Below are 14,252 nucleotides of genomic sequence, written 5' to 3'. Positions count from 1 at the left end.
AGCAAAGCTATTATTTAGAATCGAAGGACAGACTAGAAAAAGCTAAAGAAGTTCACCACCAAACCAGTATTACAGGAAATGTTGGAGGGGCTTCTTTAAGAATAAGAAAGAAAAAAAAAAAAGCTGGGGTAGCAGTGTTTACACCAGACAAAATAAACTTTAAAACAAAGGTTCAAGGCACTCTCTCCCCAAAAGGAAAGATTTGAAAAGATCAATAACTGTGAATGCATCTGTATGCTGTAGTACATAAAATTGAAGGACAAATCATAAATTGAGAAAATATTTTTTAGTTAGGACAAAAAGTACATCAGTATTCTCGATATATAAAGGCTTTTAAAATACTAGCACTCCAAACCAAATGAGTAAATGACACTCTTTGAATTCATTAGATTATAAGAAACAAAAGCCATTCTTGATATGTTATTTTAAAGATATAACAGGTGGTCTCATAGTCATTCAAAGAAAAAGCATACTGTACACAGGGAAAATACAGGAAAGGCAGGACTAGAGACTGTCTACTCTCTTATGGGCCCATGTACCTCTTCTTTCTGCTTGTCTGTTTCATGAGACTCCGAATCTCTTAGCTCAAATTCTCAAGACTCTGGCAAGCCGTGGATTGATTTGACTTGGATCGGCTGTCCACCCTATGTCCAAATAGCTGCCATTATTATAAAGATAAGGCTTTAGATTATCTGAGAAGGAGGTGTAGACAGAACAAGGAAATTAACTGATATGTCTATGATAGACATAGACCAGTCATAGAAGTGAATAAGTGTTTGCAGCTTTACCATTGGCAATCAAAGAGACATAAATTTAAATAGCAAGAGACTTTTTTTGCCCATTACATTATCAAAGATAATGATAATCCATGCTACCACACTGCTGGGAGATAGGACAAACTGGTCTGGAAAACAATATGTATTGAGGACCTTTAAAATGGACATAACCTTTGACATAATAATTCCACTTATGGGAATCTATCCTAAGGAAATGAATAAGCAGAGATACAGATGAGATTTATGTAAATGATATTTGTAGTATTATGTATAATACAAGAAGTATTATAAATGGTATGTTTCCAATATCACAGGAATACTTAAATTGATATACTTATGTGATAAACATGCAGTTATTAAAAATCATGTTTTTGAAAAGTAATGCATGAAAAGTTCTTACAGTATAATGCTGAGTGAAAACCAAGGTACGATATTCTGTATATATGTAGTATGAAAAAGAGAAAAAATTGAGATTTGAAATGCTAGGAAGAAAGAAGCCAAAATCATAACGATCTTAACTGTGGTTATATCTGAATGATTAGTGTAGAAATTATTTTTGCTTTTCATTTTCTTTATACTTTTTTGCTTTTTTTTTTTTTACATTTTCTAAATGAGAATGAATTTGAACTTGTGTAATCAGAATAAAATTGTAAATGTTATTTAAAATTTAAAAAGTGGAGTAAAAGGGAGATTATCTAATACTAAAACATATTTATAATTCAAGTCATTATGTTACTGGCATGAGTAATAAACAGAATAAAAAGGGTAGAAACAGATCCTTGTATGTATGAGAATTTAATATATGATATGGGGGTTTCAGCAAATAGTAAAGGAAGGATTGTACCATAATTAGCTTAGTTATGAATGACAACCAGGAATGATACTGTGCCAGGCACTATGGTGTTTGTACATGAATTTTCTCCTTACTACAACCTTTTGAGGTATAGGCAGTATTATCCCCATTTTCGAGATGAGTGAACTAAAGCCCCTAGAGGTTAAAGCGTTTGCCTAGAGTCACATAGATAGTGGAGCCTAGATTAGAACAAAGTATGTCAGACTCCAAGTCTATATTCTTTTCTGCCACATTCTATGTTTATAAAGTTCCTGCCAAGGTATTTAGAATACAAGAGGCACATAGTAAATGTTATTCCTATGAGTAATTTGTAATTTGTTGTATATATTACAATGTAATATATGTTGTTTGCATATAATATGTATAATATTGTAAATAATACTAATAGTAGTAATAAAGATGTCATCTTTTTATTGAGATTGAGGAACCTCTTAGGAAATAAGTAATGCTGTAGTTTTTCCAGAGAAAATCCCCAGCGGAATCATATAATTCAAAAAATAGCACATGATGAGCATCACTAAATATTGTTTGATTTAATACTGCTGTCTTATTTATGAATCTCTCACTCCTCTGACTCCTTGAACCCTACATATGCTGTCTCATAATTCATTCAAGGTCAATTAAAGAGCAGTGCTCACCAAAAGAGGGAGCTAGCATTTCCTTTTGAATATCCTGACATTGACTCATTTGTTCAGCAAACATTGATTGAGCACCGATTCTGCCGTGTATCATACTAAGATTAGAGAGACATGAAAATTGCAAATTAATATTAAAATGTAAACCAAACCAAATAAAAAACTCAGATCTTTAGGAAATGAAATGTTCCCTTCTCTGTGAGGCCTTCTCTGATTCTCCCAGGTAAATTTAGTCACTCTCTCCTTAGAGCACCCAGAAAAATCTGGGTACCTAATAAAATCACATCCCTCCTACTGTATTAGTCTTTCTGTGAGCCTGCCTGTCTCCATACTTGACTCCTTTAGGAGAGTTTTCTTTCATAGTGGTCAGGGTATGACTGGTACAATTCTGCTTTGGAGGACTTTTGCTGAAGTTTTGTGTTTTTCTTTTTGTTTTTTCTTTGTGGGTTTTGTGTGTGTGTGACTTGGTTGATGTATTCAGTCATTCCCACAATATGTATTTACCAATACTTATTCTATGTCGTGTGCTATGCTAGATAGTTTATAACAAATCGGAATAATAAGACAATAGACAAGGAGAATCAAACAAGATTCTAGACCTCATGGGAACTCATATGGGCACTTGAAAAGGATGCGTTTACTTTATACAAAATCAGTCAAGCATTTGAACCTATTTATTGTATTTTTCAAATCTTCTGTGACTTGATATGTATTTTGAATGTATTTTATAGGTCATAGCTTCATGGTAGTATACTAAAGTCCCCCACTGTAATTGCATTTCTGTTCATTTTCTTCTATTTTTGCTTCACATTTTGTCAGTAAAGTAAGATGGTAAAGAATGGGCAAAGGTAAATCAAGGAACTACAATCAAAAGAAAGAAACAATATTAATGGATAATATAGTCCTTAAGGCTAAAAAAAGCATTAAAGACAAAGGAGAATATCTTATATTGATAGAAGACATAAACTATCAATTATGCGCTACATAGCAGAGCATCAACAAGTATACAATAAATTATAAAGTAAGAGTAAATTTTTCAAGTGGAGAATGTATGGGCAAGGAAGAGGGTCATTGCTATGGGCAAAGGGAAGTTTGTCTGGCCCAGAAAGATTCCTCCTAAAAAGCCCAATCATTTAGAATTTAGTTCCTAAAAAGGCAACAGGGCTTGTTGACATGTCCTACAATGCCAGAAACACCTGGATAGTTTGGGCTTAAAGAAAGAATAATGGCAGCAGAGCTGCCTGTGCTGTTGTGATCATTCCAGGTGGAATAGTAGGTTAAAGATTTGAAGCTGAGCTGTCTGGCTGCAGAGCCCAGGCTCTTTTTGGGCACCACACTGCCTCCTGGTAGTAGTATCTGGGACAGAGTCCTCAGGAACCTACCTCATGTGCCCCTCAAAAGAGACCATACAGCAATGTTAACTGCAGTTTTAAATGCCACGTTTCTGAAGTCTCGCACAGCTCCAATAATTATGAGCATTGTCTTGTGGGGCCTTCAGGGAGATGAGGACATAGACTTTGTACTGATGTATTTGTGTTTTTTCATCTTTCTCTTTTCCCCTTTCTGTATTTTTGGTGCATAGAACAGTAAGGCATATTCAGTTTATGAAATTCAATTCAATTACTCATCAATGAGTATGTATTTATGTAATTAGTACACTTCTTATTTTGGAGAATGGCTCCATCATCTAGTCATCTGCCCAAGCCAGAATTCTAAGAATTGTAGACTCTCCTTTTCTTTACCCCTTTCTTATAAAATCCATGACCAAATCTTTTGGATTTGTCTTTTTAATAGTTCTTTGTCCCCTGTCCCTCTCTATCCCCATAGCCAGTGCCTTTGTTCAGGTCCCTTTGGCCACTTGCCTCCCAACTGGTAGCTATGCCTTTTGTCTCTTACTCTCCGAGCCACTCAGTATCAAACCAGTCACTATCACTCTCCTGCTGACAATCATTAAGCAGCTTTCTATATTTTCCGGATGACCTTCTAAATTCCTTAATACTGTTTTTGAGACCCTTCATGGTCTGGCCTACTTTCTAATCTCACCTCTTGTCACTGCAAACATGCTTAGCTCCAGCATTATCTAACCTTTTATATCATGCCGAACTTCACATCTCTATGCCCTTACTCATACTTTTTCCTCAAACTAGAACATCTTTTTCCCACCTTTTGTCTCATTAATTTCTATATGTCCTTCGAAACTCAGTACCTGCTGACTTTTTTTTTTCAGGATGCCATTCCTCACTCTTTCAGCTGTAGCCCTCTTTTGTGCTCTTGTAGCATTTTTCTGTCTTGGTACTTAACATACTGTCTTGTCATTGTTGATGTATGTGCTTGTTTCCTCTACTACCTAGACTGTAAGTAACCAAAGGCAGAGATTCTTTTACTTTATTCCATTGAAAGTACTAAAACCTAGCCTGTGGATCTGGCCCATGATAATTTCTTAGTTTAAATGAGCTTTTATGACTTAATAATGATGCTTTTATTTTCTAGGTACATGGTTCAATGGCCTGGTGGCCGAATTCTGCATCGCCATGAGCTAGACACCTTCCTGGCACAGGCAGTATCTACCCAGCTTTATGAACCAGATCAACTTCAAGAACTCAAGGTAATTTTATCCACCCTCATTTAAATTAATTTATGACCTAATAGGTTTACTTAAGGTCTTTTTTGCCTGGAGCTGGGAAGAAGAGTAAGTGCTACAGGTAAATGTTTGACTGATTTAACCAAATATTATGTCTATGATTAAAATCAAGAGGTGCCTGCAACACTGCTCCCATACTGATGGATAGGGATGGACAGAAAAGATGAATATTGTGCAAGACATAAGTTGAGACCCAAAGATCATGGTACAGTTTCTGACTATTTAAGATACACTACAGAGGACTTACCCTGGTATCCCCTGTTGGTTTCTGAGTAAATCATTCATTATTTGACTTACATACATCATGCAGTAAGTTCCACAGTAAGTTGACATCCATCATCTCGTATAGATATAATAAATATATATATATATATATATATTTTCTTGTGAGGAGCCCTTAGGACTTATGCTCTTAAATTTCCTATCATACAGCAGTGTTAACTGTAGTCACCCTGTTGTACATTATATCCCTAGTCCCCATTTGTCTTATAACTGGAAGGTTGAGCCTTTGGCTACCTTCATCCAATTACCCCTCCATCCACCCCTGCCTCTGATAACCTCCAATCTGATCTTTTTTACATGAGTTTGGTTGGGTTTTTTTTTTCAAGGTTTTTAGATTCCACATATAAATGAGATCATACAGTATTTGTCTTTCTCTGTCTGGCTTATTTCACTTAGCATAATACCCTCAAGGTTCATCTATGCTGTCACAAATGGCAGAATTTTTGTCTTTTATGGCTGAATAATATTCCATCGTATATATACCATATCTTCATCCCTTCATCTGTTGATGGACACCCTCTTTTTTTAATGATATTTATTCAGTGTTAGAGGGAAGTCTAGAACAGCATAAAGAAGAAAATAAGTCCACTATATAACTGAAGGCAGTAGAACATAGTAGGTTAGAGGGCAGACTTTAAAGCCAGGCTTCCTTGAGTTGAATCCTGGCTTGATTTCTTCCTATTTGTGTCACCTTGGGCAGGTTGTTTAACCTATCTAGCATTAGTTTCCTTACTTTTAGGGTTATGAGGTCATTAAATGAAATAATAGACGTAAAACACTCAGAATGGTGCCTCACCTGTTTTAAGTACAAAGTACTCAATAAATTTTAACTATTAATATACCCTCTCTCAACTTCAGTAGCCATGAACCTTTGAGACTCTCAGATAAACCATAAGATCAAGTCCGACAAGATTTGGAAAATCTTAATTTAAGTGAGGTCAACTAATGGAAAGATGAAATAGTCTTAAGACAAACAATGGGTGGGTTCCTTTTTACTATAAATAAAATATTACTTAGTCCTACAGCAGTAACCAACTCTAGACCACACTTAGGAGGGGACCTGCAAGTACGTCCCCTTTTCCTATTAAAGCCATGTAATACACCAACTTGAGATGACCACTGTGAATATTTTGATGGTTCCTTCCATTCTTTCATCTTATATTTTTTACATAATCGAGATAGTTTATAACTGTATATTGTTTTTTAGTTAACACAGCACATATTTTCTATGTCTTAAAAAATTTAGTCAATAATTTATTATTTCAATGCATCATTTAATTTTATAATGTTGCCCATTTTGTTTCCAGTTTTCCCCTATTATATGTAATGTTGCAAATAACATCTTTATGCATAGAGCTTTATTCAATTCATATATCTACTTCCTCAGAAAAGATTCCTAAAAGAATTTCTGAGTCAACAAATATAAACATTTTCAAAGTTCTCGATACATATTGCTTAATTGTAATATACATTCCTCATCAGTTTTGTATGAGCATAACTTTATTTCAACATCATTGGGTATTCTTTTGGTATTTAGGTTTAAAAATTTTTTTTTCAATTTGACAGGCCAAAAAAACCTGAACCTGGTGTCTCAAGTTGATGTCTTTTTAAAGTTTCAAAGTGGATGTCTTTTCTTGTTGTTAGTTTTGTAATGAGTATCTTTCAAACCATCTCAGAAAAGACATGGGTAAAAGCTGCCTGTTGCACTCAGATGTCTATATTGAAAGGCAACATGTTCAAATTTAACTGAAATAATCAGCATAACAGGAATAAGAGTAAATATAACCAGTAACATTGATTTCTTAATAGTTTTTGCTCTGTGCCGATTTCAGATTGAGAAACTGGATGCCCGAGGGATCCAGCTTGCTGCCCTCTTCATGAGCGGGGTCGACACAGCTCTGTTTGCTAATGATGCCTGTGGCCAGCCAGTCCCTTGGGAGCACTGCTGCCCCTGGATTTACTTCGATGGCAAGCTGTTCCAGAGCAAGCTAATTAAAGCAGGCCGAGAGCGAGTATCCCTGATTGAGCTCTGTGATGGCCAGGTACCAGCATATTGGGTAGCTGTTAAGAGCTATCTCTGATCTGCTGTGGGGATGATTGGGCAGGGAGGGGAACACAGCAGAGACATTAGGGAGGGAGGCAGCAGAAGTGGGAGAATGTGGCTGACCTTGACCTAACTTGGTCAGTGATAGTCCCAAAGGCCCAGAGTCTGATATGTACATGTTATAAAATCCTATGTTGGAAAACTTTTTTTAAATGAACTTCATGTTTTCATATGCCTTTTTTTACTCTGAGTATTTCTTCCCCATGGAATACCCAGATATCCCATATGTCTTTCATCCAGTTCTTAGAATTTCATCTAAGTCACTTTTGCAAGTGATAATATTTTTTGGAAATAGAAGAAGATACTGAAGTAGATAACTAAGAAGCAGGGGATTTTTTTTTTTTTTTGCAATGAGACCTTGAGAAAGATGAAGGAAGGCAAGGGAAAGGTACCTTTACTTACTCCTTTATCCATTTGCAGGGAATGAGCTGAGAGACTAGAGCAGGTTTGGCAAACTACCCCAAATCCCCAAATTTGGAATTTTCCCATAAAGGTGTGTTTTGGAACACAGTTGCATTCTTTCGTTTATGGCAGTGTCAAAGAGTTGTAACAGAGACTATATGATCCACAAAGCCTAAACTATTTACTATCTGCCCTTTTCAGGAAAAATTTCCATCCTCTGAACTAGAGGCAGGGACCTTGCCTGGACCGATCAGGGTCTCTGATCCCTAGGTATGGGGGAGAAGGTGGAAAGTCTTTGTATATTTTAGGATTTTGTACTTCTCTCTTTTACCTAATTCTGATACCTCCCTATTAAAAAATGACCCAGCCTATTGCTGGCCATGTAATAGACTATCAGTAAATATTCATTGTTACATTTGTCTTCATTGACCTAGTCAGTGTGCCTTTTAAACCCTCGGAAAGAACTAGTGTGATGGCAGTGTGGTATCAAACAAAGAGTGAAGGCTTTGGTGCCAGACAGGCTTTCCTGAGTGTGTCACCTTGGCCGTTTAACTCCAGGCCTCGCTTCTCTTAATGAGACTAGATTTGTGAGACTGTATGTAGAGTGCTCAAATAATACTGTGCCTGAAACATAGGAGAAGTTCAAAAATGGCAGCTGCTATTATTATTCTGTTCCTCATTTGAAGGCTGACCTGGCAACCAAAGTGGAAAGGATGAGACAGAGTATTCTCGAAGGAGTCAACATGAACCATCCACCGCCTTCTGCTCTACTTCCATCACCTACTTTTGTGCCTCCCATGGTGCCCTCTCTCTACCCTGTTTCACTTTATTCCCGAGCCATGGGCTCAATGCCACCTCCCACTCAAGGAAGGAGCCGGGGCTTTGCAGGTCAGTACCTAAGAATGAGGTATTTGTTATTCTCAATCTATTACATAATAACCCATTCAGTAATTATTGCCAGTCACAGAATCACCTGTTTCACATATATTTATCTCATTTACCTTCCATCCTGTGTTGTGGTTGTTTGAAGAGGATCTTATTGAGATAGAGGGTTGTAGCCTGGGGAAGAAAGTCCACTGACTTCCCAGACTGCTCTCCATAGAGCTGGTTGGTCCCTAAGGATTTGACTCTCACCAAACTCCTGAAGTAAGTGATGCAGAAACCAGGAGCTATTCGATTACTTTTGAGAATTGTAACTCATGTGAACTGGATCTTCATGGTTGCTGGTTAGATCACTCAGTACCCGTAGGCAGATGTACAAAGGAGCATACAGGAAGAACAGTGGGAGGTAGGAGTAAATGACCAGTGTCAGCAGACTATCATAGCCTGATGTACCCATTTCCACTGTGGGGGTGGGTCTGACACATTTTCAGAAACACAGAGAAATAATTCATAAACCATACCCTCCAGCAATTGCAATTTAGTGGGGAAAACAAATAAACACACACATAAACATATGTATAATTTTTAAATTATGGTTGTGCCTGGGCTGCGGCTTAATGGTGAATAGACAGTCATGTTTAGGTAGCTCAGATACTGCTCCAGATATTATAAACAACCTGTTTCCCAGTGAGACAAGATCTTTTAACAAGGACATTTTAACATGAAATATCGAGATTCTGTGATCAGATAGGAGTGTCATCGCTATGGTTGCAGGTGTTTGGTGTGTATTGCTCGTCACTTTAAAAATAAAGCTGGAAGTTCAAATTTTTGTTACATTTAGGGTCACATAGTTCAGTATAGATGTTTAGCTCAAGGCTTTGTTTAGATGAATAGTGTGATGTCTGCTCTGGTAATTCCCTGTTCAGTCAGGTAATGATCAAGTCTTACAAACCAGGGAGCCAGCCATTCATTTCTTCTCTTGAAGGTAACTTTATGAATCTCTACTCTCATTCTTTGCTTGTTGATTTTATTGTTTCTCAGGAACAGACTTAATTGAGGCCAGGTTCTCAGGAGGTCCTCACCATTGCTCCAGCTTCCAGTGATGCTTAATCTCCAGTTACTAGTTGTTAATGAGGAGCCTCCTGCCTTCTAAAAGAGAACAAGATACCCAAATGCAAGTTTTTCTTGCCCTCTTTAGGACTAGCTAGCACCCTAGTTCCTTAGACTCTCACTTTTGTGTAAACAAAGGGCTCTTTACTAATGACCTGCCAAATGAGCAAAGAGTTATTAACGTTTGAGTTTTCTCCATAGACTAAAGTTAAAGGTTTACCAGGACTCTGTATTCTATGAAGGCTTCCTTTTGTGCCAAATTACAAAGCTCTACTGTGCCTGTGAGCTCATATACATAGAGTTGGAATTTCCTGTTTTAAGGAGATATCGTGCTATCTTCTCTTTAGTTGGTTCTGGTTTTCAACTGTTGCTATTCTTACTTTTTAATGGTAAATACTGTTAGTTTCATTATTTTCAGTTTCATTTGGTTGTTTGGCTAATCCTCCAGCATGTATTTAAATCAAAAGTGGTTTTGGTCTATAATTTCTAATAATTAGATTTTAAGACATTCATTCTCTCAACAAATATTGAATGCTTATTATGTGCCAGGCTCTGCAGTTGAAAAATGAGTTGTCCACACCCCACTTGCTAAAGTGAGTATGTACAGGTCTTCAACCCCATCCCTAAATTTGCTTCCCTCATGACCCTTTGTTGTTATCATGGAGTGTTAATCTTAGAGAAATGGAAATAAGCAGAGTAGGTAGGCTGTAGGATCTTTTCTCCCACCTCTTATTCTACTTCGTCCTTACCACTCATGACTGCAATTCTTCTTCTCTTTCCAGGTCTCCATCCAATCCCACCCCAAGGAGGAAAACTGGAGATTGCTGGGATGGTCGTTGGCCAGTGGGCTGGCAGCAGATCATCTAGGGGTCGAGGCTCCTTTGGCATGCAAGTGGTTTCTGTCGGTGGGCCAGGAAAGGGGTATGTATTCAAATAGGTTGGTATGAGCTAGTGTCAATCAAGGTGCCCTTGAGAAAATGCCCAGCTATCGAATCCTATTAAGGTAAGAGGCATTAACTGACTTTCTATTCTCGAAGCCAGTGTTCAGTTTAGTTCAGGAAACATATACTAAATGCCCCGCCTCCATGAAAAAGTTTTTATCCCTAGAGGAGGATTATGAGACATAGAACAATTTAGTGTAATATAGACATGACAGCTAGAGATTTTGCACAGTGGTAGCACAGTGGAGGGGCATCTAACTGAAGAGGGTCAAACCTCCTAGAGGAAGTAAGTTGTTAACTAAGTGAAAATGGGGGTATTGGCTTTATATGTTCCTCACGATCACCTTTTCCCCCACTTTCTAAAGGCATGGAAAAGAACAGACTGGGAGAGGATCCAAAGGACATAAAAGAGGAAATAAACAAGTAAGCACCCTTTTGAGATTATCTAGCTTCTGTTTGATACCTCTTGACCTTTCTGCTAAATTACAAGAGATAAGATCAAGCATGGAAACTTGAGAGCTTTCATTGCTTCTCCTGGCGTTTGATATTGTTCCTCTGCTCTCCAGCAGTCTAGAAAGGGTTAGCCTGCCCAGGCTGTTCCCACAAGACTGCAAATTGTCATCCTTTTCACTGAGTGAGGCTATAAGATGGATATACCAGGTACTGTGTCCTGAAGACCTTTTTGTAGTATAATACGTGCTATGTGCAGCCATTAAGGAGCCAGAGTGGGATTGCCAAAACATGCCTGATCTTCTAAGGGGCTACCAGAAATGCTTAGAAAATTGGACTTTGGCTTTTGCTGAATATGGGAAGGGAGGAGGTGTTATCATTCTGCCTGATTTTAATGGCTCAGAATGGTCTTAACCCTTCTTCTAATCTACGCCTTGAATTATATCATAGTCCCCACTGCTCTTTATTGTACACGGCCCTCTCTGCCAAATAATGAAGGCCTATTCTTATAGTGATCCAAAGGCATGTATTGGACTCAGACTGCTGGGCTCCTCATAGTATAGCAGCCATCCTTTCTTGGGTGCCTGCTTTCTACCCAGCTCTCTACTAAACACTTGACATGCAGTCACTAATTTTCACAAGGGTCACTGATTAGACCATACTGCAAGGCAACTTTGTCATCAGTTCTCAATCTCAAATCAGCTCTCCTGTATACAGCCAGGTCTCACTGCATCCATGTTAACTCCCATTGTCAAATATTTTCTCAAAGAATACAGATTTGCTTTAACGTTATTTTCGGCCAAAAACGGTTCAACTAGAATGCTAAGTCCTCCACACAAGGCATTTTGTAATGCACTTCAAAGTCAGAGAGCAATGACTTTGGAATTTTTTCCCAAAGCTTCTCAGCTTTTTCCAAAAGCTATTCAGTAAGATAAAAGTTATTACACCTAGAAGGAAAACTGGTCACTCAGATAGACTCCCATAAGGTAATACAACCTTGGTGAATTCACCATGATTCAGGGTATGATCATTAGGCATACAATCTGAAAAACCTCATATTTTTGATACAATAAGAGTGGATCCATCTCTCAGTGGTTGACTTACATTAACCAAGGTCACAGAAGTAGCTATGTGGATAGGGCTAAAAGGGTTGGGGATGGGGACAAGAAGGGAGAGCGTGAAAGATAAAGTACTGACTTATGGTGAGAAGAAATAATTACCATGATATATTATACACTTACTCTACTCCAATCACTCTTATAAGTACATGTGAGGTATTTATTATTCTTTATTTTAAACAAGAGGAAACTGAGGCTCAGAGGGATGAAGCATCTCGCCCAAAATTATCCATCAAGTGGGCATTAGAGTTGGCATTTCAGCCTGAGCTGACTGAATCCAAAGCCCTGTGCTGTGCTGATTCCAACACAGTATAACAACTCTAATTGTTAGAAGATTCAGAGCTAGATCATTTGGCCACAATAACAAGCTGCAGAAATTAGTTATGTCCAATTGACTTTAGTGACTGTTCTCTTAACCATGTCTACCAGACCTTTCTTTCTCCAAGTGCAAACTGCATGGGGGGCCACGGTATATCAGAAGTTTACTTGGGGACATGGAATCAGAACAATAATAGCTGGCATTTACTGAGTTCTTATAGTGTGCCAGGCGCAACGTGTTCTGAGTGCTTTATGAAGAATTAATTGAATGCTTATAGGAACCTATGAAATAGATACTATTATTCTCTATTTCACAGATAAGGAAACTGAGGGAAGAGATGGTAGATGATCCTGTTTCTCTTGGCTAAGATTGCTGGGGTCACTGTTATCTACTCTACAGGTAGCCTGGCCAAGGAAATTTGCACTCCGACTTTGTTTTTAGCTAAGGCATCACCCCTAGGCAGCTCTGCCTCGCTGACTCTCCTTTTTCTGTTCAGTCACCCTTTGTTCAGAGTATGAGATATTTTGTTGCTTCATTATGTTAAATCTTTTTACATTATAGTCATGTCTTCTTAAGAGTATTCCTAGGCCACTGGAGTTCTGTGTGTTTTCAGATTTATAAGTCACTTATTTGTAATGTTTTCCTTTCTTTTTTGGCTCCTTCAGGTGGCCAATTCTATCTATTGTGTCAATTTTTACTAGTTTCATCTTATTTCTAGGTTCATCAGCAACAGTTCACAGTAGCCTCCATGTTGTACAAGCTTTGTGGCCAAATGATCTAGCTTTGAATCTATCTCTGCTCCTTACCAGTTCTGTAACCTTGGACAAGTTACTTAACTGCTCTATGCCTTGGTTTTCTCATGTATTGATTAGAGAAATTGGTATCTACCTCACAGAGTTGTTATGAGTGTTAAATGAGACGATATATGTAAAGTGTTTAGCACAGAGCCTGAAACATAGGAGGTGCTCAATAAAAATTAGTTAGAAATTAGTTATAATTTATAATTAACCACAGATTCAACAGGAATTATATTTCCAATATGTATTATATCTAAATGAAAAGAAGAATGTCTTTGGAGTCAAACAGGCTTGAATGCAAGTCTATGTATGTCAGTGGCCTGGGGCACATCATTTTACTTTTTTGAGCCTCGTTAGTCTTATCTGTAAAATGAACAACAGAATGCCTGGCATGCCCAACCACTTAGTAATCAAGCTGTTAATATTCCTAATAACATTCATTGAGAGCCAGCACCGCACTGCAAGATATTGCAGTTCGTATCATTAGCATTTCAATAGCAGTCACATTCCTGGAATTAAATGAAAAACAAATGATGTTTTTAGTTATGAAATATTGTGTTGAATATTGCACATAGATCTTATGGCTTGTTTTCCTTTCCTTTACTAATCGGTTGTCCGCTGTGGATGGCATTGCATGGCAGTTAAGGGAATTGACTTTAGAGGCTGACCAACTTGGAGTGTAATCCTGGTCCCACTTCTTTCTATTTGGGTGTCCTTAAGCAAGTTACTTTAATCTTTTGAGCCTCAGCTTCCTCATCTGTAAACAGGGCATCATAATAGCTACCATTTAGGGTCCCTATTAGTATTAGAAAAATATGTTGTAAAGCTTTGTAAATGGTAGCCGTGTTATTGTGGTGTTGTCATTGCCATTGGATTTTGGTTAGATTCATCTGTTGTCACCCTAAGTTCTCAGGACAGTATCAGAGCGTACTAGGTGTTAAC

General features: G+C 37.8%; 1 protein-coding gene across 2 annotated transcripts in view; it reads left to right on the top strand.

The window, feature by feature from the left end:
* The window catches only part of FAM120C (family with sequence similarity 120C), a 95,529-nt gene that overhangs the window by 76,284 nt on the left and 4,993 nt on the right, over positions 1-14,252 (top strand). Inside the window, exons 11-15 of one of the 2 annotated variants that reach the window (XM_016137324.2) lie at positions 4,755-4,869; positions 7,020-7,229; positions 8,380-8,581; positions 10,468-10,606; positions 10,992-11,049. In XM_016137324.2, coding sequence (XP_015992810.1) covers positions 4,755-4,869; positions 7,020-7,229; positions 8,380-8,581; positions 10,468-10,606; positions 10,992-11,049 — 724 coding nt within the window. The remainder of the gene's footprint in view (positions 1-4,754; positions 4,870-7,019; positions 7,230-8,379; positions 8,582-10,467; positions 10,607-10,991; positions 11,050-14,252) is intronic. The other variant, XM_036227335.1, reaches the window with a different exon arrangement.

Source organism: Rousettus aegyptiacus, unplaced genomic scaffold (genome assembly GCF_014176215.1).
Source record: "Rousettus aegyptiacus isolate mRouAeg1 unplaced genomic scaffold, mRouAeg1.p scaffold_m13_p_9, whole genome shotgun sequence".
Classification (NCBI taxonomy): Eukaryota; Metazoa; Chordata; class Mammalia; order Chiroptera; family Pteropodidae; genus Rousettus; species Rousettus aegyptiacus.
This window is presented reverse-complemented; position numbering and strand designations above follow the sequence as displayed.